The sequence below is a fragment of the Protopterus annectens genome, chromosome 6.part0, assembly GCF_019279795.1.
Source record: "Protopterus annectens isolate FY-2018-M chromosome 6.part0, PAN1.0, whole genome shotgun sequence".
NCBI lineage: Eukaryota > Metazoa > Chordata > Ceratodontiformes > Protopteridae > Protopterus > Protopterus annectens.
Genome location: NC_056737.1, coordinates 1,196,131,063 through 1,196,156,724, shown reverse-complemented (window position 1 = coordinate 1,196,156,724; position 25,662 = coordinate 1,196,131,063). Strand labels below are relative to the sequence as shown.

Below are 25,662 nucleotides of genomic sequence, written 5' to 3'. Positions count from 1 at the left end.
GCTTTCTTCACCCTCCATTTGCCTAAAGTGTGACTCTGAGCTTTCTTCACCCTCCATTTGCCTAAAGTGTGACTCTGAGCTTTCTTCACCCTCCATTTGCCTAAAGTGTGACTCTGAGCTTTCTTCACCTCCATTTGCCTAAAGTGTGACTCTGAACTTTCTTCACCCTCCATTTGCCTAAAGTGTGACTCTGAGCTTTCTTCACCCTCCATTTGCCTAAAGTGTGACTCTGAGCTTTCTTCACCCTCCATTTGCCTAAAGTGTGACTCTGAGCTTTCTTCACCCTCCATTTGTCTAAAGTGTGACTCTGAGCTTTCTTCACCCTCCATTTGCCTAAAGTGTGACTCTGAGCTTTCTTCATCCTCCATTTGCCTAAAGTGTGACTCTGAGATTTCTTCACCCTCCATTTGCTTAAAATGTGACTCTGACCTTTCTTCACCCTCCATTTGCCTAAATTGTGATTCTGAGCTTTCTTCACCCTCCATTTGCCTAAAGTGTAACTCTGAGACTCTGAGCTTTTTTCACCCTCCATTTGCCTAAAGTGTGACTCTGAGATTTCTTCACCCTCCCTTTGCCTAAAGTGTGACTCTGAGCTTTCTTCACCCTCCATTTGCCTAAAGTGTGACTCTGAACTTTCTTCACTCTCCATTTGCCTAAAGTGTGACTCTGAGCTTTCTTCACCCTCCATTTGCCTAAAGTGTGACTCTGAGCTTTCTTCACCCTCCATTTGTCTAAAGTGTGACTCTGAGCTTTCTTCACCCTCCATTTGCCTAAAGTGTGACTCTGAGCTTTCTTCACCCTCCATTTGTCTAAAGTGTGACTCTAAGCTTTCTTCACCCTCCATTTGCCTAAAGTGTGACTTTGAGCTTTCTTCACCCTCCATTTGCCTAAAGTGTGACTCTGAGCTTTCTTCATCATCCATTTGCCTAAAATGTAACTCTGAGCAAGTCGCTTGACCAGGCTGTACAAAAAAAACATTAGATCTGTGAGCTACTCACATTTACAAGTACAATTTTTATTTTCTTTTTCATTTTCCATTTGTTGACCTTTGTAAAGCACTGATCATGTGGGTTTTTCAGGGTTAGCTCAGAAGAACTTTAATAAAAAACACAATACAAATAGTGAAAATAAAATTAAAACAGGTGCATATATCTGATGAACATTCAGAGAATTTCAGATTTCCCTAGGGGATGCAGTATGACCCTAGCCCTGAACAGCATCCTACCATTACCCAGAATAATACCACAGTACAAGCAGAAAGTGATTGATTTCAACAATTGGCTAAGTTTCTGGTGTCATTTTAATGCAATCCAGTATCTGTCTGCCTGGGATGACATGATTGACAGACCTCAATGCTTTGCCAGAGATGGCCTGCTTCTGTTACCCCTGAGCTTCTGAATACTGGCCAAGGCTTTTGCCACCGCTGTAGTGCCTTTTTAGGTGGTGTTCCAAAGACCAAATTATCGCCGTAACAGCTATAAACATCTGAGGGTCATGCTGCTCAACACTAGAAGCCCAACATAATAAACCAGAGATACTTCATGTGCAGCTAACATTGGGTAAGACAGCGATTCAGGACATAGCCTGCTATAGGTCCCCAACCATGTCCCAAGACTCGCACTCCATGTTCCTAAGCACTCTGGAGAATATTAGGGTCCAACCTAACGCTCTCTTACTAGGCAACTTCAACTACCCCTCCATTAACTGGGTAAACTACTCATGTACCAATACACTTGCCCAATGTTTACTGTAGTTCATTAATTCCAATGCCCTGGACCAGCTCGTTCTTACCCCCACTAGAGGTAGCAACATCCTTAACATGGTCATTATTAACATGGGCAACCATTGCTCTACAGCAATAGTCAACTCCTCCCTGGTTAGATCTGACCACAAACTAATAACCTTGGAAATCCACATCCCTCCCACCCCCCCACCCCCTTGCAAAGGTAACCACCATGAAAAACTTCTGCAAAGCTAACTTTGGGGTCCTAAAAACAGAGGTGGCTAACTTCACAGTACCCATGCTAATGGAGAATAGTTGCATGACCACAGAATCATACACCAATGCATTGTATGAACACATACACAAATGTATGGATCTCACCATACCCAATGGAACCAAGACGCTCTACTCCAAAAAATGGAAGCCAATCTGGTGGTCCCATCATAAACAAATTCTACAACAGAAAGAAGAAACTGATGTGGAATAAGGTGAAGTCCCAAGACTGGAAAAACTCCCTTATCAGCCTCAACAAAAAAGTTGAGATCCCTCATCAAATCCTCTAAAGCTAACAGAATTGCATCAGATAGTAAAGACAACCATAAGGCCTTCTATTGTTATGTAAAGAATCTCCACAGCAATACCAATATTTGCTCTGAGCTACTGCACAGTGGTACCTCCTATACTGAGCCAACAGATATTGCCAGTGCACTGGCCGACAGATTCAGTGCCAATGTTACCCCTCTCCTCCCAAAGGACCATTCACAATACCAGTAGAGTGCCAGGCACCCAGTATTACTGTTGCACAGGTTAAAACAGCACTGTCCAAGGCCAAGAATACAACTTCTATGAGACCTGACAATATCCCTGGTTGTGTTCTACATGAACTACAGAGTGAACTGGCACCTCACCTGTGTGCCCAGTTTAATCACAGCCTCATCTCAGGCTTTTTCCCTACTGAATGCTGCACTGCTACAGTCATCCCTCTCCACAAAAGAGGAGTGACTACAGATCCTGGGAACTATCACCCCATTAGCCTAATGAGTCTGATATGCAAAGCTATGGAATGCATCATCATGGACCTAATAAACAAGGATATAGGGAATCTCCAAACTTTGGATCCCACACAGTTTGGTTTTGTGAAGGGTACATAGTGCGTGCTTAACTTGGTCGACTTCTTTGAGTTAGTCACCAGAGCTGTGGATGAAGGCAAGGTGGTTCATACAGCCTACCTTGATCTGGCCAAGGCTTTTGATACCATTCCCCACTCAGAAATCATAGGAAAAACACACTACGCTTGGCATCAACCCCTATATCACTAGGTGGGTTGCAAACTGGGTCACAGATACAACACACAGTGTGAAAGTAGCTGACTCCAAGCCAGACTGTTGACTAGTCACGAGTGGAGTCCCACAGGGTTCGGTACTGGGTCTTCTCCTGTTTAGTATCTACTTCTCTGAAGTCCAAGCCAACATGAAGAAACTCTGGCTGACAAAATTCACAGATGATTGCAAGTTGGGAGCTATTATTAACTTCCCAAGTGATGTTGACATCCTACAGAATGGCCTCACTGAGACCAACGACTGGTGTCAGAACCATGGCCTTAAGCTCAATGCCAAAAAATGTGTCATCATCCCCTTTGGGAAAAAACCCAGTTCCCATGAATTGCTATATAGTCTACTGAACACAGAAGGTGTTATAAGAGATCTGGGAATACAGGTTGACAGCAACCTTTCTTTTGATCACCACATTGCCACTGATGTCAGAAAGTCCTTCTATGTGGCACATCTCATTACTAAGGGTTTTGCATCCAGGAAGAAAGAGGTTATTGTCTCCCTCTACTCTTCCCTCATTAGGCCAGTCATTGAGTACAATGCCCCATTTGGCATGTACCTCACTAGACACCTGAAATAACTGGAGAGGCCGCAAAAGTACCTCACAAAGAGTATCCTAGGCCTTAAAGACTTGTCCTATATAGACAGACTCAAAGAACTGCAACTATTCTCTGTCTCATATCACCTACTTAGAGGCGATCTCTGCTTGACTTACAAAGCCATGTCTGACCCAGCTCTGTTAAAAATGCTACATCTAAAGAATTCTCAATCCCTCTGCACCACACGGTCGAGATACCTCAACCTCATTACCACAATTAACAGAACATGCTGGAGGGACAGGTTCATAACCCAGAAACTGACAATGCTATGGAATAGACTTCCCATACATGTCAAGCAGAGTACCTCGCTGACCCTCTAGAAGAGAAATCTTGATGAGTGGTTGGGAAATAGAAAATTCACCCTGGGGATCACTCCAATGGCTCTACTTGACAGAGGCACTGGGAACTAAGGTCTAGTGGCACAATGCCAGGGTAATCCTATAGCCTAGGCTTGCAAAGGCTCCAGGGCCATTAGCCTAGTACACACCTATGAACCTATAAGAGATAATTGTATAAAAATGTAATATAAAAAGAAGAGAAAAAGGAAAATACGATTTAAAGGCAGACAGGTCTAGATATAAAGATGCATATTTACAGCTTTTCTAGTTTGCATCAAAAATATACATGTAAGAAATGTGATGTCAGTAATGTACACCATTGTAATCATTTGTGGGAGGGTAAATAAACAACAATTCACATGTAGGAAATGTGATGTCAGTAATGTACAGCATTGTAATTATTTGTGGGAGGGTAAAAAAAAAATCTGGGTTTAGCAAGTGTTGGAACAAATTGTTGGGAAATTCTGGATCTGGATCTATGAAGATGGGAACTGTTTGGAGTATTTTGTTAAGGAGGATGGACCCAACCCTCACTATACATAAAACAGAAAGAAGTGTGGGACGTCTGCGGTTTTGTGGGCCCTGTGGGTGGGTAAGAGGCTGCAGGAATCAGGGATGCCTGAGGTGGTAAAAGATGGTAAAATATTGATGAGGATTGAGATGATTAGGGCAACATATAATAGAACATACTATATATAATAATAAAATGAATATACGTCGTACTGAGTATGTGTATGCATTCAACATATACATATTTTTATGTGTACGACACACAAATTAAAGCATGCATTCTCTTACCTGAGCTTTCTATAACACTCATGGGTTTATTTCTTAAAACCCAGTTAAAAACTGCAAATACACATTCCTTGCCCGTCTTAACATTTGACACTTTTACGTACTCACAGTACCAACCAAATTCTGGCAAAATCGATCTTCCTTCTTTTTCTAAAGTAATCATGAGAAGATCACCTAGGTCTTCATCAGCATGAACAGTAACCTAAAAAATAAATAAATAAATAAGGTAAAACACTGAGTAGACGACTGATGTTTACATTAAGATCAGTGATAGATGGCAGGCAATGAACCATAATTTATAGTATGTTTACACATTTCTTCAGATGGATTACCTAAATGTAATATGAAAATAAGGAATAGGTTCTTTGTTGGAGTCTTACAATTTCTGCTAAAGTATTGGAATATTAATACTGACTTTATGGTCTTTTATTCAAAATAATTTGACAAAATGTAACAATGTAAAACATGTACAACACAGAACAGAAGAATGGTTATTGTAGATGTAAGGACCCTAATGAACTACCCAGATGGTCCTCTGAGAACCACTTCAGCAGTACAGCAGCCATTCCAGTACGAACACTACAATATGTATCAGGGAATATTAGGCAGTAAATGAGAAGTGTCATGCTGCATGCTATGTTGAAGACACCAGACACTCAAAACAGATTTAGGGTGCACTGGTTTCTACAATATGTATCAGGGAATGTTATGCAGTAAATGAGAAGTGTCATGCTGCATGCTATGTTGAAGACACCAGACCCTCAGAACAGATTTAGGGTGCACTGGTTTCTACAATATGTATCAGGGAATGTTAGGCAGTAAATGAGAAGTGTCATGCTGAATGCTATGTTGAAGAAATCAGACCCCCAGAACAGATTTAGGGTACACTAGTTTCTACAATATGTATCAGGGAATGTTAGGCAGTAAATGAGAAGTGTCATGCTGCATGCTATGTTGAAGTCACCAGACACTCAGAACAGATTTAGGGTGCACTGCATTGTTGCATTTATTTTTTTTACTAGTTGCACAAACGTATAGAACAGCAACCCTCACACCATGCAGTCAGCTGTACAATTCCATGTGCATTATGGGAAAATGCCTATAGGTTTTACACTAACAGTGATCACATGGACCATACCGGTTATCTCGCATTATTACACCTTCTCTCCTTTGAGAAGAAAATTTCAGTCACTTTTGCGGTAGAAAATTAGGCGTGCAGATTTTCTTTTGAGCCTGTAATTTTTAAAACTTGTGGTATCAAAGACATTTGGATTGCTTTACAATAATTAAATTTTTTTTTCACTAACACAGAAAATATTTAAATGATTCTACTTTCTAACCATATTTCTGCATTGGTAGGTATTTCGTTAGTTATGCCTTTATGAAACAATCACAGGTGCTTCTACCTCACTGGAACCCTTATTTTATGCCCTCATGAATTAACTCCCCCAGGTTGGAGACGCTTATTTCATGCCCTCATGGAGTAAAATTCAGGGGTTTGCCTTTTGTGACAAGTCAATATTCATTAATATTTCTCTTTTAGATAGCGTGTCTGTTTTAGGCAACATATGTCTCTCATGTATGTCATGTGTGCCCAAGTCATTAGGCTCTGAAGACACAGATTCAGGGCCTCTCACCCCTTTGGACTTACCTGGTCATGTTTATGGCAGTTGTCATACGGTTTCAATAATTGTCTACTTGGTTTGGACATCTCACAAATGGCCTGGATTTGTATTTTATTTCTCCTTACTGTACCTCCATCATTGCTTCAGATTATCTTCAATCTCATTTCTCTGAATTTAGTAACAGTCACACCTGTATTATGTCATTTGTTTTTTCCTTCTAACTTGAGACAGTCAGAGTTTTAAATCAGGTAAGGAATGTGTTTTATCATACAAATATGCATTTGTAGATTTCACCATTTGGTCAGTTTGTTCAACTGACTCATGAGGAATTGTCTTTGGCAAAAACTTTGCCTCAAGCATTGGAATCGTGGTTTGAATCTGACTACCCAACATTTGTTGTGCTGAACTCACTGTAATTGCACTATGAGGGGATGTGTAGGATGTTAAAGCTAGGTGCAAATTAGGCTGATTCCAAATATTCTTAGCTGTTTACACTTTTCTATTAACCATACCATTTGTTTGTGAATAATATGGACTTGATGTTGTACATTCATACATACTCCTCTGTGAATTGCCAACACTCTGACATAATCTAAGTTCCATTGTCCCCTGCCCCCCCCCCCCCATCAGTAAATCAGGACATCCCTAGCACCTGCTTCCTCCCCTCATCACCAAGGAGCAGGTCATTAATGCCCTATCAAAGACAAAAACATAAAGCCTCCATGGGACCCAACAACATCTCTGGCTGTGTCCTACATGAACTGAGGAAAGAGCTCTCAGTACCACTAGGCACCCTATTCAACCAAAGCCTGTGCCCCGGCTTCATCTCAGCTGAATGGAGCACAGCCACTGTCATCCCTCTACACAAAGGTGGAGCGTCCACCAACCAAGGCAATTATAAGCCCATCAGCCTAACTAGCCTGATCTGCAAGGCCATGAAATGCATTATCATGGACCTTATAAACAAGGACATTGGCAGTCTCCAAAATGCTTGATCCCACATGGTTTGCTTTTGTCAAAGGGAGAGCATGCCTGTTAAACTTGGTTGCCTTCTTCAAAACAGTCACCAAAGCCATGGATGAAGGGAAGACAGTGCACACTGACTTCCTTGACCTAGCCAAAGCCTTCAACACTATTCCCCACTCAGGCATAATAGATACACTCTCCCCACTAGGCATCAACCATATGTTACCAGATGGGTAGCTAACTGGCTCACTGATAGAACCCACTCTGTCAAAATAGTCAAAATACCTTTAGTAGTAGACCCCCAACAAGCAGCATACCCCGAGGATCAGTTTTAGGGCCTTTACTGTTTGGGATATACTTTTCTGAGGTGCAAGCCAAAACCAGTGGTCTGTGGCTGACCAAGTTTGGCAATGGCTGCAAGCTGGGCACTATCATAAATTCCCCTAGTGATGTGAGCATCCTCCAAGAAGGCCTTACCCAAACTAATGACTGGTGCCAGAAGCATGGCCTCAAACTGAATGCCAAGAAATGCATCATTATCCCCTTTGGGGAAAATGGCATCCCCACTAATTATCACATTAATAACAACATACAAAGCATGCAATCAGTCATGAGGGACTTGGGCATACAGGTTGATAACACCCTGACCTTTGACCACCACATTGCCTCCATTGTATGGAAGACTTTCTACATGGTCCACCTCATAAGTAAGGATATTTCATCCAGGAACAAGGAGGTCATAACATCCCTGTACTCCACCCTTATCAGACCCATTATCGAGTACAATGCCCCCTTTGGCATATAACTTGCCAAGCATATGCAGCAGTTGGACGGACCACAGAGATTCCTCACCAGGAAAATCCAGGGTCTCAAACACCTATCCTATACAGATAGGCTAAAAGCCCTGTCCCCTCTACTCAGTCTCATACAGACTGCTCAGAGGTGACCTGTGTCTGGCATACAAGGCTGTCTCAGACTCAGCCTTGATGGAGTTGCTGCATATCCGTAAATCAAACTCCACTCACCCAACCCCCATGCAAGGCCTCAATCTGGTCTGTGACATTAATAGAACATGTTGGCAGGATAGATTTGTGTCACAATGACTCATCCATCTGTGGGATACACTCCTTTTCCATATCAAGCAGAGTACCTGACTAGCCCTCTTTAAGAGGAACCCAGACAACTGGATGGGAAACAGAAAATATACCCCTGGGATCCCATCTGTGTCCCTGCTGGACAGGGAAAACAGGTGCTGACTTTGTGGGAATATGGGTGAAATTCTTAGCTAGGCTTATAAGGGCCTCTGGGGCAATAGCCTAGTATCATCCCATGAACCTATGAACCTCTTGTTGATGAGAAGTTTAACAGGAATTTACTACCCAGAAAATATTGTCTTAAACTGAGCTATAACTTGCTTACTGGTTATTGTAAGTGTGCTGGCTATTTCAGCACCTCTTGAATAATAGTCCATTATTACTAAATAATTTTTCCCATTATGATCGCATAACACTTTTACAGTTCTTTGCATTGGCCCTTTTTGGAAGTGGAATTGTAATGAGAGATTCACTCCTTTGAGAAGGTCTGTGTCCCTGGCAGGATTATCACAATAGACTCAAGCTTTAATAGGTCAGTATTGAGAGCCTGACATAACATGGACATTCCTGCTCTGTCTACACTTAGGCCATCCTTCATGCTCTTTTCTATATTTATCTTTGAGAAGTTGGCCTTATAATCTGATCTTGGCAGAATAAAAAACACTCATGCTCTGCAAAGTGAGCTTTCACACCAAAGTGTAAAATGAACTGAATTGTCTGCATACTTTTACTTGGTCACCCATTATGAGTATAGCCAGTAATAGCCTGCAAGTTTTTATCCTATTAAGTTGCTTTTCTGAGCATGTCTATCCTACGGGCAGTTCCCTGTTCTTCTAGACATTATAGTTTCCATGTATTCAGTCACTTTATCTTCAGTATCTAATTGGACAGGGTATAAACCATGGTCAGTTGTTTCCTTCAAACTTTATTGCTTTTGCATGGAATCATCTGAGCAACATCAACAGCTGTTGACATGTTGAGGGAACTTTATCCAAGTCATATGAATCTAACAGCAGCAGTCGTGGTTTATGATCTGTTTATAGCTGGAAACTCTCCAGGCCCAAAAGTAATGTGCAAACCAGTCACATGACATTACTTCCAAGTGAGAAGAGTTGAATGGGAACATTATCCACGTCATATGAATCCAACAGCAGCAGTAGTGGTTTATGATCTGTTTATAGCAGGAAACTCTCCAGCCCTAAACGTAATGTGCAAAGTAGTCACATGACATTACTCCCAAGTGAGAAGAGTTGAATGGGAACCTTATCCAAGTCATATGAATCCAGCAGCAGCTCTAGTGGTTTATGATCTGTTTATAGCTGGAAACTCTCCAGGTCCAGAAGTAATGTGCAAAGCAGTCACATGACATTACTCCCAAGTGAGAAAGGTTGAATGGGAACCTTATCCAAGTCATATGAATCCAACAGCAGCAGTAGTGGTTTATTATCTGTTTATAGGTGGAAACTCTCCAGGTCCAAAAGTAATGTGCAAAGCAGTCACATGACATTACTCCCAAGTGAGAAGAGTTGAATTACAGTTTGCATACCTGCTACAGCTAGTATAGGGTAGGGGAGTAGCCATGATGCTTTGCCTGCTCACCTTCTCTGGGGAGGAAAGGGGATGGCTTGTTAGTGGGAGTTGGGCTCCTTTCTGTAGCCAAAGCTAAAAATAGCTGGCAGAATAGGGCACCAGGAAGGATTGGGAGATGTAACCATCTTTGATCTAAGGGCGGAGACACAACTAGACCACTTTATTGTACACAGTTAGCAGGTGCCTGCTTATAAAGGAAATGGGGCCATACATAACCTAATAAGACCTTCTGTAGGCAAATATGAGAGTGTTTTGTCCCTCATTGTCCCATGGCACCTGCACCACCAACTAAAATGAGGTTACTGGGACCAACTAGTGATATTTAAACAAGTAATTCTAAATAATCCATGGACCGAGGAGTAAGGGAACTTCCATGGCATGCAGTAATGACAAACAAATGTAATACACAGCAAAATGGGGTTGTGGAAAAAGGTATGAAGATGAACATGTTATTTAAATCATGAGAAAGCAATACAAGAATATACTTGATGACAGTGTAAAGGCACCCTGGCAAGATGTAAGAGTTAAGCCATGGAGCAAAAAGGTGTTGAAACAACAGCACAGGATGGATAAAACATGCAGGATGATAATAAAACTATATTATCTGGAGTCACAAAGCAGTTTTGAAATACTTTTTCTTAAATGTTTATTATCTGTAATTTGGTAAGCATTTATAAAATGATTTCATGAGTTATTAGTTATTTCATTTGTATATTACCTTCTTCTCCACCTGCCTCATGTTTCAATGTGGGACTACATTGGTTTACCTGATACTAATGTGTGTTATGAGGCATGCATTATCAGCATCACATTAAGGTGTTTGCTATTGAGCTGCACTGGTTTACCTGATACAGGTGTATGTGTGTGTTATGAGGCATCCATCATCAGGATGGCATTAAGGTGTGAGCTATGGAGCTGCACTGGTTTACCTGATACAGGTGTGTGTTATGTGGCATGCATTATCAGCATCACATTAAGGTGTTTGCTATTGCACTGCACTAGCTTAAATGATGCATGTGTGTGTGTTATGTGGCATCCATCATCAGGACACATTAAGTTGTGTGCTATGGAGCTGCACTGGTTTACCTGATACAGGTGTATGTATGTGTTATGAGGCATCCATCATCAGGATGGCATTATGGTGTGAGCTATGGAACTGCACTGGTTTACTTGATAAAGATGTGTGTTATGTGGCATGCATTATCAGCATCACATTAAGGTGTTTGCTATTGCACTGCACTAGTTTAAATGATGCATGTGTGTGTGTGTTATGTGGCTTCCATCATCAGGACGCATTAAGGTGTGTGCTATGGAGCTGCACTGGTTTACCTGATATAGGTGTGTGTTATGAGGAATGGATTAATAGGACTACATTAAGGTGTGGGCAATGGAGCAGCACTGGTTTACCTGACACAGGTGTGTGTGTGTGTGTGTGTGTGTGTGTGTGTGTGTGTGTGTGTGTGTGTGTGTGTGTGTTAGGAGGCATCTATCATCAGGATGACATTAAGGCATGCGCTATTGAGCTGCACTGGTTTAAATGATGCATGTGTGTGTGTGTGTTATGTGGCATCCATCATCAGGGCAGCATTAAGGTGTGTGCTATGGAGCCGCACTAGTTTACCTTTTTGCAGATGTGTGTTATGTGGCATGAATTATCAGAAATGCATTATGGTGTGTGCTATGGAGCTGCACTTCTTTACCTGGTTCAGGTGTGTGTTATGTGTCAGGTATCATCAGGACTGCATTAAGGTGTGAGGTATGGAACAGCAGCTGTTTACCTAATACAGGTGTGCATTACAAGGTGTGCATTATCAGGGCTACATTAAGGTGTGATCTATGGAATTGCAGTGGTTTACCTGATACAGGTGTGTGTTATGATGTATGCATTATCAGGATGGCATTAAGGTTTGTACTGTGGAGCTGCACTGCTTTACCTGACACATGTTTGTGTTATGAGGAATGCATTATCAGGACTGCATTAAGGTGTGGGCAATGGAGCTGCACGGGTTAGCTGATACAAGTGTGTGTTACATAGTATAAATCATCAGGACTGCATTAAGTTGTTTGCTATGGAACAGCAGTGGTTTACCTGATACAGGTGTGTGTGTTATGTGGTGTACATTATCAAGACTGCATTAAGGTGCAAGCTATGGAGCTGCACTGATTTACCTGATACAGGCATGTGTTATATAGCATAAATCATCAGGCTACATTAAGGTGTTTGCTATAAACAGCAGTGGTTTACCTGATACAGGTGTGTATTATGTGGTGTACATTATCAAGACTGCATTCAGGTGTAAGCAATGGATCTGCACTGGTTTACCTGATACACCTATGTGTTACGTAGCATAAATCATCAGGATTACATAAAGGTGTTTGCTATGGAACAGCAGTGGTTTACCTGATACAGGTGTGTATTATGTGGTGCACTTTATCAAGACTGCATTAAGGTGCATGACATGGAGCTGCACTGATTTACCTGATTCATGTGTGTGCATGTTATGTGGTGTGCATCATCAGGACAGTATTAATAGGTGTGCAATTGAGCTGCACTGGTTTACCTGATACAGGTATGAGGTATGTATCACAAATCATCAAGACTGCATTAAGGTATTTGCTATGGAGCAGCAGTAATTTACCTGATGTAGGTGTGTGTTATGTGGTGTACATTATCAGGATTGCATTAAGGTACAAGCTATGGAACTGCATTGGTTTACCTCATACAGGTATGTGTTATGTATTATAAATCATCAGGACTGTATTAAGGTATTTGCTATGGAGCAGCAGTGGTTTACCTGATGCAGGTGTGTGTTATGTGGTGTACATTATCAGGACTGCATTAAGATCCAAGCTATGGAGCTGCCTCTCATGGCTGTTATCATCAAACGGGACCCTCATTCAATGTTCATTTATCCATTTTTTAAAGGTTCCTGTCACATTGCCACTTACTGTGTGCATTAAATTAGCATCATTGTCATCATTGTCAAGTACTTTGACTTGCTTTTAGTGTTTTTTTTTACTCTTAGTCCTTGAACATCTGCTTTTTGCAGTAATATTTTACTGAAGTTTATGTAAGAAGAAAGACATAGCAGCCAGTTTTCTAACCACTGCAAATAGAGCTCAGGGAGTACTGAGAGGACAGATGAATTTTGCCCCAGATTTCACTGTTGCAAATCTATCAATAACAAGGGACTGAGAGGAGACTGGACCACTCTGCCAGTATTTGTCCCAGATGAGCTACCGGTCACAGCCTGCTGAAAGCAGTGTTTTTTTGCCCAAGTGGCGCTTACAGTGTTTACTATGCACAGCTTAGAGATGCATCAACAATCTCCCCAAGAACACTGCAACACATCCATTGTGATTAAGCTACCAGCTTCCTGTGCGATGCACACTCCCTGTGAGCACAAACTGATGGTGGTCATACTAGGTGGGATTCATTTTGGTGGTCATATCCTTCAAAAGCGCTGACAACCTATTTTGCACCTGTAGCCACAACTTACATTCAATGCCCATGGTGAAACAAGTCAGATTTGCCACTTTTTTATCAAGTCAGTATGCAGTGATGAAGAGTGAAGCTAATGAATGACTAAGAGAAAGGACTGCAGAAGTAAGGGTTTTCCATGGATACTTGTTTGACCAATATTTCAAGTGCAACCTTCAGTTTTCAGCCAATCAGCTGTTTCTAAACTCTTCCCTACAATTCATTGAGTTCTTACTGGATGAGGACGCAGTCTGTCATTTTCAGCACCCTAGTGCTCAACTCTTTGATTACTGGTTTGTGTAGAAAATCAGTGCTGGTGCATCTCTAAGTGTGCCCTGAAAGTGACTCCTTTGTTTTTGGAATTTTCCCTTTTCTTCATGTTTGTGCTTTGATGTTGGTATATATAAGTTCAGGGATTGTGGGAATCAGGATTTCTTCTTTTTTCCTTAATAACAGCACCACAGTCAAGAGAAACACTGCCAGCATGGATAAAAGAAATCTCACGCTACAAGAAATTCGGATGTCAACCCTAAAAATACCTGCACAAGCAAGCTCCACAAGTGTAGCTGATTTAAGTAATTAAGTTTTATACTACAAAAACAGAACAAGAATCAGAAAGGTGCGTAATGAGTTTGTCTTTTTTCATATTTTTGTTGGGAAATCACTGTGTTCCATGCAGTACAAGGTATGTAATCAGAGACTGGGTTATAATTTAAAGGATTAAGAACAGTCTTAGAATAGGTATATACTTTGTCAGAAGATGTAGGGAAATAAATAAAAGTAAGAGAAAGAATAAAGAAAACAAAAGGGGGCATTTAACATCTTCAGAGTGATTTAAAAGAGAGAAAGTGAGGAACAGATTATTCATGCAAAAAGGGAGAACAGTCATCCATTCCATGTAGTAAAGAAACATTAATGCTAAAATGGTGTACTGTCACCATTTTGGATGGCATTCAGTCAAACTGGGATAACTGAAACACTAATTTTCAGTTCACAGAAGGCATAACCAAAAATGGTCAACATTACAACAGCAAATGCTAGTGTGCATTCGATGTTGTGAGGTCAAAGTTCTGCTTGAAGATCACGGTACAGTGGGGATCGAGAAATGTACCCATTTCATTACTGTAGTGCAATCTCAGAATTTGTATATATAATTAGTAGGGGAGTGTGAGGGGTCCAGGGGGCTTGCTCCCCTGCAAAACATTAGTTGGACCTGACTGGAAATTAAGCTAAGCTGGGTAATGTCGACTTTGTTGAATATGGACGGGTCAACATTACTGGTTTTGATATTGTGCCTTTACATTGTTTTTATTTTCAGTATTATAGTTCAATGAAGTCATCACTCGACAGAGTCAGTTTCAGGATTCTGATTGTAAACCTTATAAAACATTAACCTAAAAAACCTATATGAACCTATAAAACATTAAGATATAAACATTAAAATATGAACATATTAGAATAAACACTGAAGTAGAACAAATGAATATAAGCAACTTATAAAGAAAGAGATGATGAAAATAACCCTTATAGGCTCATAGGATATTACTACGCTATTGACTTGGGTCATGTTAAGCCTAGCCATTTCAACCCAATGTAATACCATAGAAGTAATAGTCAATACCCAAGACTGCATTTAGTGATGACTGCCCATGTCCAGGAGGGTTGTGAGCATTGTCCATGGTAAAAATTTGCAATGCTCCATCCACTTATCCAGGTTCCTTTTGAACAGTGTCATAGAGGTCCTCTGTGTCACATGAATTGGTAACCTGTTCCAAAGACATGGCAGTTGCTGGGAGATGAATCTGTCCCTCCAGCATGTCTTATTTTAAGTTACAGGCCATATTTAAGTCCCTGGAATGGGTAGCCCTAGACCCATTTGATTTACGGATATGCAGTAAGTTCATTAGGTTTGGGTCCTGGATTGCTCTGTAGGTCAGGCATAAGTCTCCCCTAAGAAGTCTATATGATACGGAGTATACTGACAGGAATATGAATACGTCCATCTAAGGCACATGTGGAGGCCCTTGATCTTCTTTGTTAGAAACCTCTGAGGTCTCTCTAATTGCTGTAGGTGCATAGTACAGTACATACTGAATGGGGCAGTATGCTCAATTATGGGCCATATAAGTGCCGAGTATAGGGGAGTTATAACTTCTTTTGATCTTAAGGTGATGTCTTTACTAATCAAGTGAGCTACATGGAAAGCTTTGCTTACAGTGGTAGACACATGATGGTCGAAGTTAAGGTCATGGTCAACCTGTGATCCCAGGTCCCTTACCTCTTCATAGGTACTTAGGATTTTCTTATTGATTTGATGGTCTGAAAGGACATTGTTTGTGCCAAAGTGAATGATGATGCATTTCTTTGCATTCAAGTTTGAGACCGTGACTAATACAGTAATCATTGGTATGAGTGAGACCCTCCTGGAATATACTAACATCATTGGGGATTCAATGATTGCACCTAATTTTGCAGTAATCTGCAGACCTGGTCAGCCATAACCCTTTAGTTTGGACCTGAACTTCTGAAAAGTATATACCAAACAGTAGGAGGCCCAGCACTGACACCTGTGGCACCCCACCGGTAGCAGGTCTGCTGGTTGATGTGGAGTCACCCACTTTGATAGCGTGTGCCTGATTTGTGAAACAGTTGGCAGCCCATCTTACAGTGAAGGGGTTTACATTCAGTTTGCTAAGTTTATCAGTAATGCCTGAATGTGATATTGTGTTGAAAGCCCCTGCCAAGGTGAGGTATGCTGTATGCACAGATTTGCCCTCAACAATGGCCTTAGTCACACTTTCAAAGAAATCCACCAGATTTAACAGGCAGGATCTGCCCTTTGTGAAGCTGAATTGGGTAGGATCCAGGGTTTTGAGGTCACCTATTTCTTTATTAATTAAGTCGATAATGGTATGTTCCATGGCTTTACAGATGAGGCTGGTCAGGCTTATGGGTCTGTAATTCCCTAGGTCTGTTGCTAAGCTACCTTTGTGGAGGGGGAGTGACTGTAGCTGTTCTCCATTCCACAGGAACAAAGCCTGTGGTTAGGGTATGATTGAAAAGGTACTTAGTGGTGATGCTAGTTCATGTTTCATCCTGTTTAGAAAACAGCCTGGGATGTCATCTGGTCCTGTAGAGGCCATGTTCTTTGCCTTGGACAGGGCTTTGAGAACCTGCTCTTCAGATATGTAAGGTGAATGGGAGGCTTGAGGAATGGTTTGTTGTTAGTTAGGAGGGGATAAGGGAATTAAATTTTCACCAAACCTATCTGTTAACAGGTTCTCTATCTCTGTGGGGTCAGTGTGTGTGTGATACCGTTGGCCACCAGTTCTGCACATGCTTTGGTCCTACCCTTTAAGTTACATACATAGCTGTAAAAGGCCTTATGGTTATCCCTGGCAGTACTTGTTAAGTTTCTCTCAAAGGAGCTCTTGGAGGATTTGACAAGTTGTTTTATTTGCCTGTTAACGCTGTGGAGGGTGCTTTTCCATTGTTGGGCCTTTGTCTTTGTTTTCTGTGACAGCAGCTTTTTGGATTTATTGTAGAGTTTGTTGATGCTGGAAGTTCACCAAGGTAGCTTAATTTTACTTAGGGCTCTGGCATTGATTTTATCTTTTACAGCCGAGTTGATACAATTATGCAAGTGATTGTACAGGGCTTTAGTGCGTGTTTTGGCGTAGTTACCACTTTCAGCTTGGGGTAGGGTTTGGAATGCATTTATACTTTCACCCTAGGTATAGTTTGCCTTGGTGAAGTCTTATTTCACTCTTTGTGAGTTCTGGTGTAAGTGTCAGTTCACAGATGACTGATTTGTGGTCAGTTTTAACTAATGAGTGTCCAACAGTTGCAGCAGTGCACCTGTTTGACATGTTGTTGAGGACAGTATCTAGAATGTTTGTTCCTCTTTTTAGGGTATGGACAATTTGCTGCAGGGTATTTGAATTCACAAAGTCAAGGAACGTTTGTGCTAGTGAGTTTGGGCTACAGTAGGTTCCCCATTTGATGGTAGGATAATTGAAATTCCCATAACCAGTGTGCTCGATAAAATTTGGATTGTCTTCAGTTTGGTTAAGTAGGCTTCATGGGTGTCGTGATCCATGGAGGGGGAATCTCTAACTGGCTAAGACTTGAATGGGTGTCTTACCTACCATAACCGGGACCTGGAGTAATTCCATGGAGTTGTCCAGTCTAACTAGATCTGAGGTGAATGTATCTCTGATATAGATTGAAACACTACCTCCTTTGGTTTTCACACATTCATTTTCCAGTCTAAAGGTATGGAAGGCATTATACCCTTGTATGGCCAGGGTACTCTCTGAGGCCTTAAGTTAAGTTTCTGTAACTGCACAGACATCTACATCTTCTAGTGATAAAAGTGCTTCCAGGGAGTGCAGTTTTTGGTGTATGCTCCTAGCATTTAGTAGCATGACCCTTATGTTGTTCTGATTGGTTAACATCACATCAGTAATGTTGTTTTTGAGACCTTGCCTAAAAAAAGGCAATATGGGGAGGCAAGAGCCTTTGTCAGCAGCTGAAAGCCTAGGGGAACCAGGTACAAATCATGTCTGGTAAAGCAGAGACATTAGTTGACGATGGCTTTCCAGACAGACAGAAACTGGATTCCCTTGGAATGACACCAAAAAAATAAGCAAGTTATTGAAATCAATCATTTCTTTGTTTATACTATGGCATAATTCTAGGTGAAGGTAGTATGTTGCTCAAGGCTAGGGACATTCCTGCCTGGGACACACACTCAGAGAGCTCCACCATGTCTCTCTTCATATAGTCCAGTGAGGTATGTCTCAGGTCATTCAAACCAACATGTACTATAACAGAGCCATAATGGTACTTTTTGCTGAGAGACCTGAGTGCATGCGTGATTTGGCAAATTCTGGCACAAGACAGGCAGCTAACCATGACTTTCTCCTTGCCCAACCTGGTGAGTAGGACATCTGTGTGTCTCACTACTGAGTCTCCAATGACAAGAAATCTTGTTTTTGAGTGTTACGCCTGAAGGGCTTGGTGGGTGAGATACAAGTGTTGCTATGTGTCATAGGTGCTTTGGGGACTGTGTTAGCTATAGCAGACTTGTGTTTTGGAGGTCTCTGGTGTTTCAATAAGTTTTTGGAAGAACCTTTACATATGTGGCTTTACATGTTTGACGCGTACTATGTGCATGAGTAGTGGTATGTGTGAGGAGAGGTATGTGTAAGTAGAGGTATAGGGGTGAGTAGTGGTATGTGTAAGTAGAGGTATGTGTATGAGTAGTGGTATGTGTAAGTAGAGGTATGTGTATGAATAGTGGTATGTGTAAGTAGAGGTATGTGTATGAGTAGTGGTATGTATGAGTAGTGGTATGTGTATGAGTAGTGGTATGTGTATGAGTAGAGGTATGTGTATGAGTAGTGGTATGTGTATGAGTAGTGGTATGTGTATGAGTAGTGGTATGTGTATGAGTAGTGGTATGTGTATGAGTAGTGGTATGTGTAAGTAGTGGTATGTGTATGAGTAGTGGTATGTGTATGAGTAATGGTATGTGTAAGTAGTGGTATGTGTAAGTAGTGGTATGTGTATGAGTAGTGGTATGTGTATGAGTAGTGGTATGTGTATGAGTAGTGGTATGTGTATGAGTAGTGGTATGTGTATGAGTAGTGGTATGTGTAAGTAGAGGTATGTGTATGAGTAGTGGTATGTGTATGAGTAGTGGTATGTGTATGAGTAGTGGTATGTGTATGAGTAGTGGTATGTGTATGAGTAGTGGTATGTGTAAGTAGTGGTATGTGTAAGTAGTGGTATGTGTATGAGTAGTGGTATGTGTATGAGTAGTGGTATGTGTATGAGTAGTGGTATGTGTATGAGTAGTGGTATGTGTAAGTAGTGGTATGTGTAAGTAGAGGTATGTGTATGAGTAGTGGTATGTGTAAGTAGAGGTATGTGCATGAGTAGTGGTATGTGTATGAGTAGTGGTATGTGTAAGTAGTGGTATGTGTAAGTAGAGGTATGTGTATGAGTAGTGGTATGTGTATGAGTAGTGGTATGTGTATGAGTAGTGGTATGTGTATGAGTAGTGGTATGTGTAAGTAGGTATGTGTATGAGTAGTGGTATGTGTATGAGTAGTGGTATGTGTATGAGTAGTGGTATGTGTATGAGTAGTGGTATGTGTATGAGTAGTGGTATGTGTATGAGTAGTGGTATGTGTAAGTAGTGGTATGTGTATGAGTAGTGGTATGTGTAAGTAGAGGTATGTGTATGAGTAGTGGTATGTGTAAGTAGTGGTATGTGTATGAGTAGTGGTATGTGTATGAGTAGTGGTATGTGTATGAGTAGTGGTATGTGTATGAGTAGTGGTATGTGTATGAGTAGTGGTATGTGTATGAGTAGTGGTATGTGTATGAGTAGTGGTATGTGTATGAGTAGTGGTATGTGTATGAGTAGTGGTATGTGTATGAGTAGTGGTATGTGTAAGTAGTGGTATGTGTATGAGTAGTGGTATGTGTATGAGTAGTGGTATGTATAAGTAGAGGTATGTGTATGAGTAGTGGTATGTGTAAGTATAGGTATGTGTATGAGTAGTGGTATGTGTATGAGTAGTGGTATGTGTCAGTAGAGGTATGTGTAAGTAGTGGTATGTGTAAGTAGAGGTATGTGTATGAGTTGTGGTATGTATGTAGAGGTATGTGTATGAGTAGTGGTATGTGTATGAGTAGTGGTATGTGTATGAGTAGTGGTATGTGTATGAGTAGTGGTATGTGTGAGTAGTCGTATGTGTATGAGTAGTGGTATGTGTATGAGTAGAAGTATGTGTATGAGTAGTGGTATGTGTATGAGTAGTGGTATGTGTATGAGTAGTGGTATGTGTATGAGTAGTGGTATGTGTATGAGTACTGGTATGTGTATGAGTAGTGGTATGTGTATGAGTAGTGGTATGTGTATGAGTAGTGGTATGTGTATGAGTAGTGGTATGTGTATGAGTAGTGGTATGTGTATGAGTAGTGGTATGTGTATGAGTAGTGGTATGTGTATGAGTAGTGGTATGTGTATGAGTAGTGGTATGTGTATGAGTAGTGGTATGTGTATGAGTAGTGGTATGTGTAAGTAGTGGTATGTGTATGAGTAGTGGTATGTGTATGAGTAGTGGTATGTGTATGAGTAGTGGTATGTGTATGAGTAGTGGTATGTGTAAGTAGTGGTATGTGTATGAGTAGTGGTATGTGTATGAGTAGTGGTATGTGTATGAGTAGTGGTATGTGTATGAGTAGTGGTATGTGTATGAGTAGTGGTATGTGTGAGTAGTGGTATGTGTATGAGTAGTGGTATGTGTATGAGTAGTGGTATGTGTATGAGTAGTGGTATGTGTATGAGTAGTGGTATGTGTATGAGTAGTGGTATGTGTATGAGTAGTGGTATGTGTATGAGTAGTGGTATGTGTATGTGTATGAGTAGTGGTATGTGTATGAGTAGTGGTATGTGTATGAGTAGTGGTATGTGTATGAGTAGTGGTATGTGTATGAGTAGTGGTATGTGTATGAGTAGTGGTACTATGTGTATGAGTAGTGGTATGTGTATGAGTAGTGGTATGTGTATGAGTAGTGGTATGTGTATGAGTAGTGGTATGTGTATGAGTAGTGGTATGTGTATGAGTAGTGGTATGTGTAAGTAGAGGTATGTGTATGAGTAGTGGTATGTGTATGAGTAGTGGTATGTGTATGAGTAGTGGTATGTGTATGAGTAGTGGTATGTGTATGAGTAGTGGTATGTGTATGAGTAGTGGTATGTGTATGAGTAGTGGTATGTGTATGAGTAGTGGTATGTGTATGAGTAGTGGTATGTGTATGAGTAGTGGTATGTGTATGAGTAGTGGTATGTGTATGAGTAGTGGTATGTGTATGAGTAGTGGTATGTGTATGAGTAGTGGTATGTGTATGAGTAGTTGTATGTGTATGAGTAGTGGTATGTGTATGAGTAGTGGTATGTGTGTCAGTCGTGGTATGTGCATGAATAGTGGTATGTGCATGAGTAGTGGTATGTGTATGAGTAGTGCTATGTGTATGAGTAGTGGTATGTGTATGAGTAGTGGTATGTGTATGAGTAGTGGTATGTGTATGAGTAGTGGTATGTGTATGAGTAGTGGTATGTGTATGAGTAGTGGTATGTGTATGAGTAGTGGTATGTGTATGAGTAGTGGTATGTGTATGAGTAGTGGTATGTGTATGAGTAGTGGTATGTGTATGAGTAGTGGTATGTGTATGAGTAGTGGTATGTGTATGAGTAGTGGTATGTGTATGAGTAGTGGTATGTGTATGAGTAGTGGTATGTGTATGAGTAGTGGTATGTGTATGAGTAGTGGTATGTGTATGAGTAGTGGTATGTGTATGAGTAGTGCTATGTGTATGAGTAGTGGTATGTGTAAGTAGTGGTATGTGTATGAGTAGTGGTATGTGTATGAGTAGTGGTATGTGTATGAGTAGTGCTATGTGTATGAGTAGTGGTATGTGTAAGTAGTGGTATGTGTGTGAGTAGTGGTATGTGTATGAGTAGTGGTATGTGTATGAGTAGTGGTATGTGTATGAGTAGTGGTATGTGTATGAGTAGTGGTATGTGTATATGAGTAGTGGTATGTGTATGAGTAGTGGTATGTGTATGAGTAGTGGTATGTGTATGAGTAGTGGTATGTGTATGAGTAGTGCTATGTGTATGAGTAGTGGTATGTGTAAGTAGTGGTATGTGTATGAGTAGTGGTATGTGTATGAGTAGTGCTATGTGTATGAGTGGTATGTGTAAGTAGTGGTATGTGTATGAGTAGTGGTATGTGTATGAGTAGTGGTATGTGTATGAGTAGTGGTATTTGTATGAGTAGTGGTATGTGTATGAGTAGTGGTATGTGTATGAGTAGTGGTATGTGTATGAGTAGTGGTATGTGTATGAGTAGTGGTATGTGTATGAGTAGTGGTATGTGTATGAGTAGTGGTATGTGTATGAGTAGTGGTATGTGTATGAGTAGTGGTATGTGTATGAGTAGTGGTATGTGTAAGTAGTGGTATGTGTATGAGTAGTGGTATGTGTAAGTAGTGGTATGTGTATGAGTAGTGGTATGTGTATGAGTAGTGGTATGTGTATGAGTAGTGGTATGTGTAAGTAGAGGTATGTGTATGAGTAGTGGTATGTGTATGAGTAGTGGTATGTGTATGAGTAGTGGTATGTGTATGAGTAGTGGTATGTGTATGAGTAGTGGTATGTGTATGAGTAGTGGTATGTGTATGAGTAGTGCTATGTGTATGAGTAGTGGTATGTGTATGAGTAGTGGTATGTGTATGAGTAGTGGTATGTGTATGAGTAGTGGTATGTGTATGAGTAGTGGTATGTGTATGAGTAGTGGTATGTGTATGAGTAGTGGTATGTGTATGAGTAGTGGTATGTGTATGAGTAGTGGTATGTGTATGAGTAGTGGTATGTGTATGAGTAGTGGTATGTGTATGAGTAGTGGTATGTGTATGAGTACTGTATGTGCATGAGTAGTGGTATGTGTATGAGTAGTGGTATGTGTATGAGTAGTGGTATGTGTAAGTAGTGGTATGTCTATGAGTAGTGGTATGTGTATGAGTAGTGGTATGTGTATGAGTAGTGGTATGTGTATGAGTAGTGGTATGTGTATGAGTAGTAGTGGTATGTGTATGAGTAGTGGTATGTGTATGAGTAGTGGTATGTGTATGTGTATGAGTAGTGGTATGTGTATGAGTAGTGGTATGTGTATGAGTAGTGGTATGTGTATGAGTAGTGGTATGTGTATGAGTAGTGGTATGTGTATGAGTAGTGGTATGTGTATGAGTAGTGGTATGTGTATGAGTAGTGGTATGTGTATGAGTAGTGGTATGTGTAAGTAGTGGTATGTGTATGAGTAGTGGTATGTGTAAGTAGAGGTATGTGTATGAGTAGTGGTATGTGTATGAGTAGTGGTATGTGTAGTGGTATGTGTATGTCTGTAAGTAGTGGTATGTGTATGAGTAGTGGTATGTGTATGAGTAGTGGTATGTGTATGAGTAGTGGTATGTGTATGAGTAGTGGTATGTGTATGAGTAGTGGTATGTGTATGAGTAGTGGTATGTGTATGAGTAGTGGTATGTGTATGAGTAGTGGTATGTGTATGAGTAGTGGTATGTGTATGAGTAGTGGTATGTGTAAGTAGAGGTATGTGTATGAGTAGTGGTATGTGTATGAGTAGTGGTATGTGTATGAGTAGTGGTATGTGTATGAGTAGTGGTATGTGTATGAGTAGTGGTATGTGTATGAGTAGTGGTATGTGTATGAGTAGTGGTATGTGTATGAGTAGTGGTATGTGTATGAGTAGTGGTATGTGTATGTGTATGAGTAGTGGTATGTGTATGAGTAGTGGTATGTGTATGAGTAGTGGTATGTGTATGTAGTGGTATGTGTATGAGTAGTGGTATGTGTATGAGTAGTGCTATGTGTATGAGTAGTGGTATGTGTATGAGTAGTGGTATGTGTATGAGTAGTGGTATGTGTATGAGTAGTGGTATGTGTATGAGTAGTGGTATGTGTATGAGTAGTGGTATGTCCATGAGTAGTGGTATGTGTATGCGTAGTGGTATGTGCATGAGTAGTGGTATGTGTATGAGTTGTGTGCATGAGCAGTGGTATGTGTAAGTAGTGGTATGTGTATGAGTAGTGCTATGTGTATGAGTAGTGGTATGTGTATGAGTAGTGGTATGTGTATGAGTAGTGGTATGTGTATGAGTAGTGGTATGTGTATGAGTAGTGGTATGTGTATGAGTAGTGGTATGTGTATGAGTAGTGGTATGTGTATGAGTAGTGGTATGTGTATCAGTAGTGGTATGTGTATGAGTAGTGGTATGTGTATGAGTAGTGGTATGTGTATGAGTAGTGGTATGTGTATGAGTAGTGGTATGTGTATGAGTAGTGGTATGTGTATGAGTAGTGGTATGTGTATGAGTAGTGGTATGTGTATGAGTAGTGGTATGTGTATGAGTAGTGGTATGTGTATGAGTAGTGGTATGTGTATGAGTAGTGGTATGTGTATGAGTAGTGGTATGTGTATGAGTAGTGGTATGTGTATGAGTAGTGGTATGTGTATGAGTAGTGGTATGTGTATGAGTAGTGGTATGTGTATGAGTAGTGGTATGTGTATGAGTAGTGGTATGTGTATGAGTAGTGGTATGTGTATGAGTAGTGGTATGTGTATGAGTAGTGGTATGTGTATGAGTAGTGGTATGTGTATGAGTAGTGGTATGTGTATGAGTAGTGGTATGTGTATGAGTAGTGGTATGTGTATGAGTAGTGGTATGTGTATGAGTAGTGATATGTGTATGAGTAGTGGTATGTGTATGAGTAGTGGTATGTGTATGAGTAGTGGTATGTGTATGAGTAGTGGTATGTGTATGAGTAGTGGTATGTGTATGAGTAGTGGTATGTGTATGAGTAGTGGTATGTGTATGAGTAGTGGTATGCACATGAGCCGTGGTATGTGTATGAGTAGTGGTATGTCTATGAGTTGTGGTATGTGTATGAGTAGTGGTATGTGTATGAGCAGTGGTATGTGTTAGTAGAGGTATGTGTATGAGTAGTGGTATGTGTATGAGTCGTGGTATGTGTATGAGTAGTGGTATGTATGAGTAGTGGTATGTGTAAGTAGATGTATGTGCTATGTGTATGACTAGTGGTATATGTAAGTAGTGGTATGTCTGTGAGTAGTGGTATGTGTATGAGTAGTGATATGTGTATGAGGAGTGGTATGTGTATGAGTAGTGGTATGTGTATGAGTAGTGGTATGTGTATGAGTAGTGGTATGTGTAAGTAGTGGTATGTGTATGAGTAGTGGTATGTGTATGACTAGTGGTATGTGTATGAGTAGTGGTATGTGTATGTGTATTGCTATGTGTATGAGTAGTGGTATGTGTATGAGTAGTGGTATGTGTATGCGTAGTGGTATGTGTATGAGTAGTGGTATGTGTATGAGTAATTGTATGTCTATGAGTAGTGGTATGTGTATGAGTAGTTGTATGTGTATGAGTAATGCTATGTGTATGAGTAGTGGTTCTCTGTGTCTGAGTAGTGGGGTGTGTATGAGTAGTGGTACTATGTGT

General features: G+C 40.7%; 1 protein-coding gene across 1 annotated transcript in view; it reads right to left on the bottom strand.

Annotated features, from left to right (window-relative positions):
- The window catches only part of LOC122803968 (arachidonate 12-lipoxygenase, 12R-type-like), a 101,458-nt gene that overhangs the window by 61,116 nt on the left and 14,680 nt on the right, over positions 1-25,662 (bottom strand). The window contains exon 2 of the mRNA XM_044073646.1: positions 4,790-4,988. Coding sequence (XP_043929581.1) covers positions 4,790-4,988 — 199 coding nt within the window. The remainder of the gene's footprint in view (positions 1-4,789; positions 4,989-25,662) is intronic.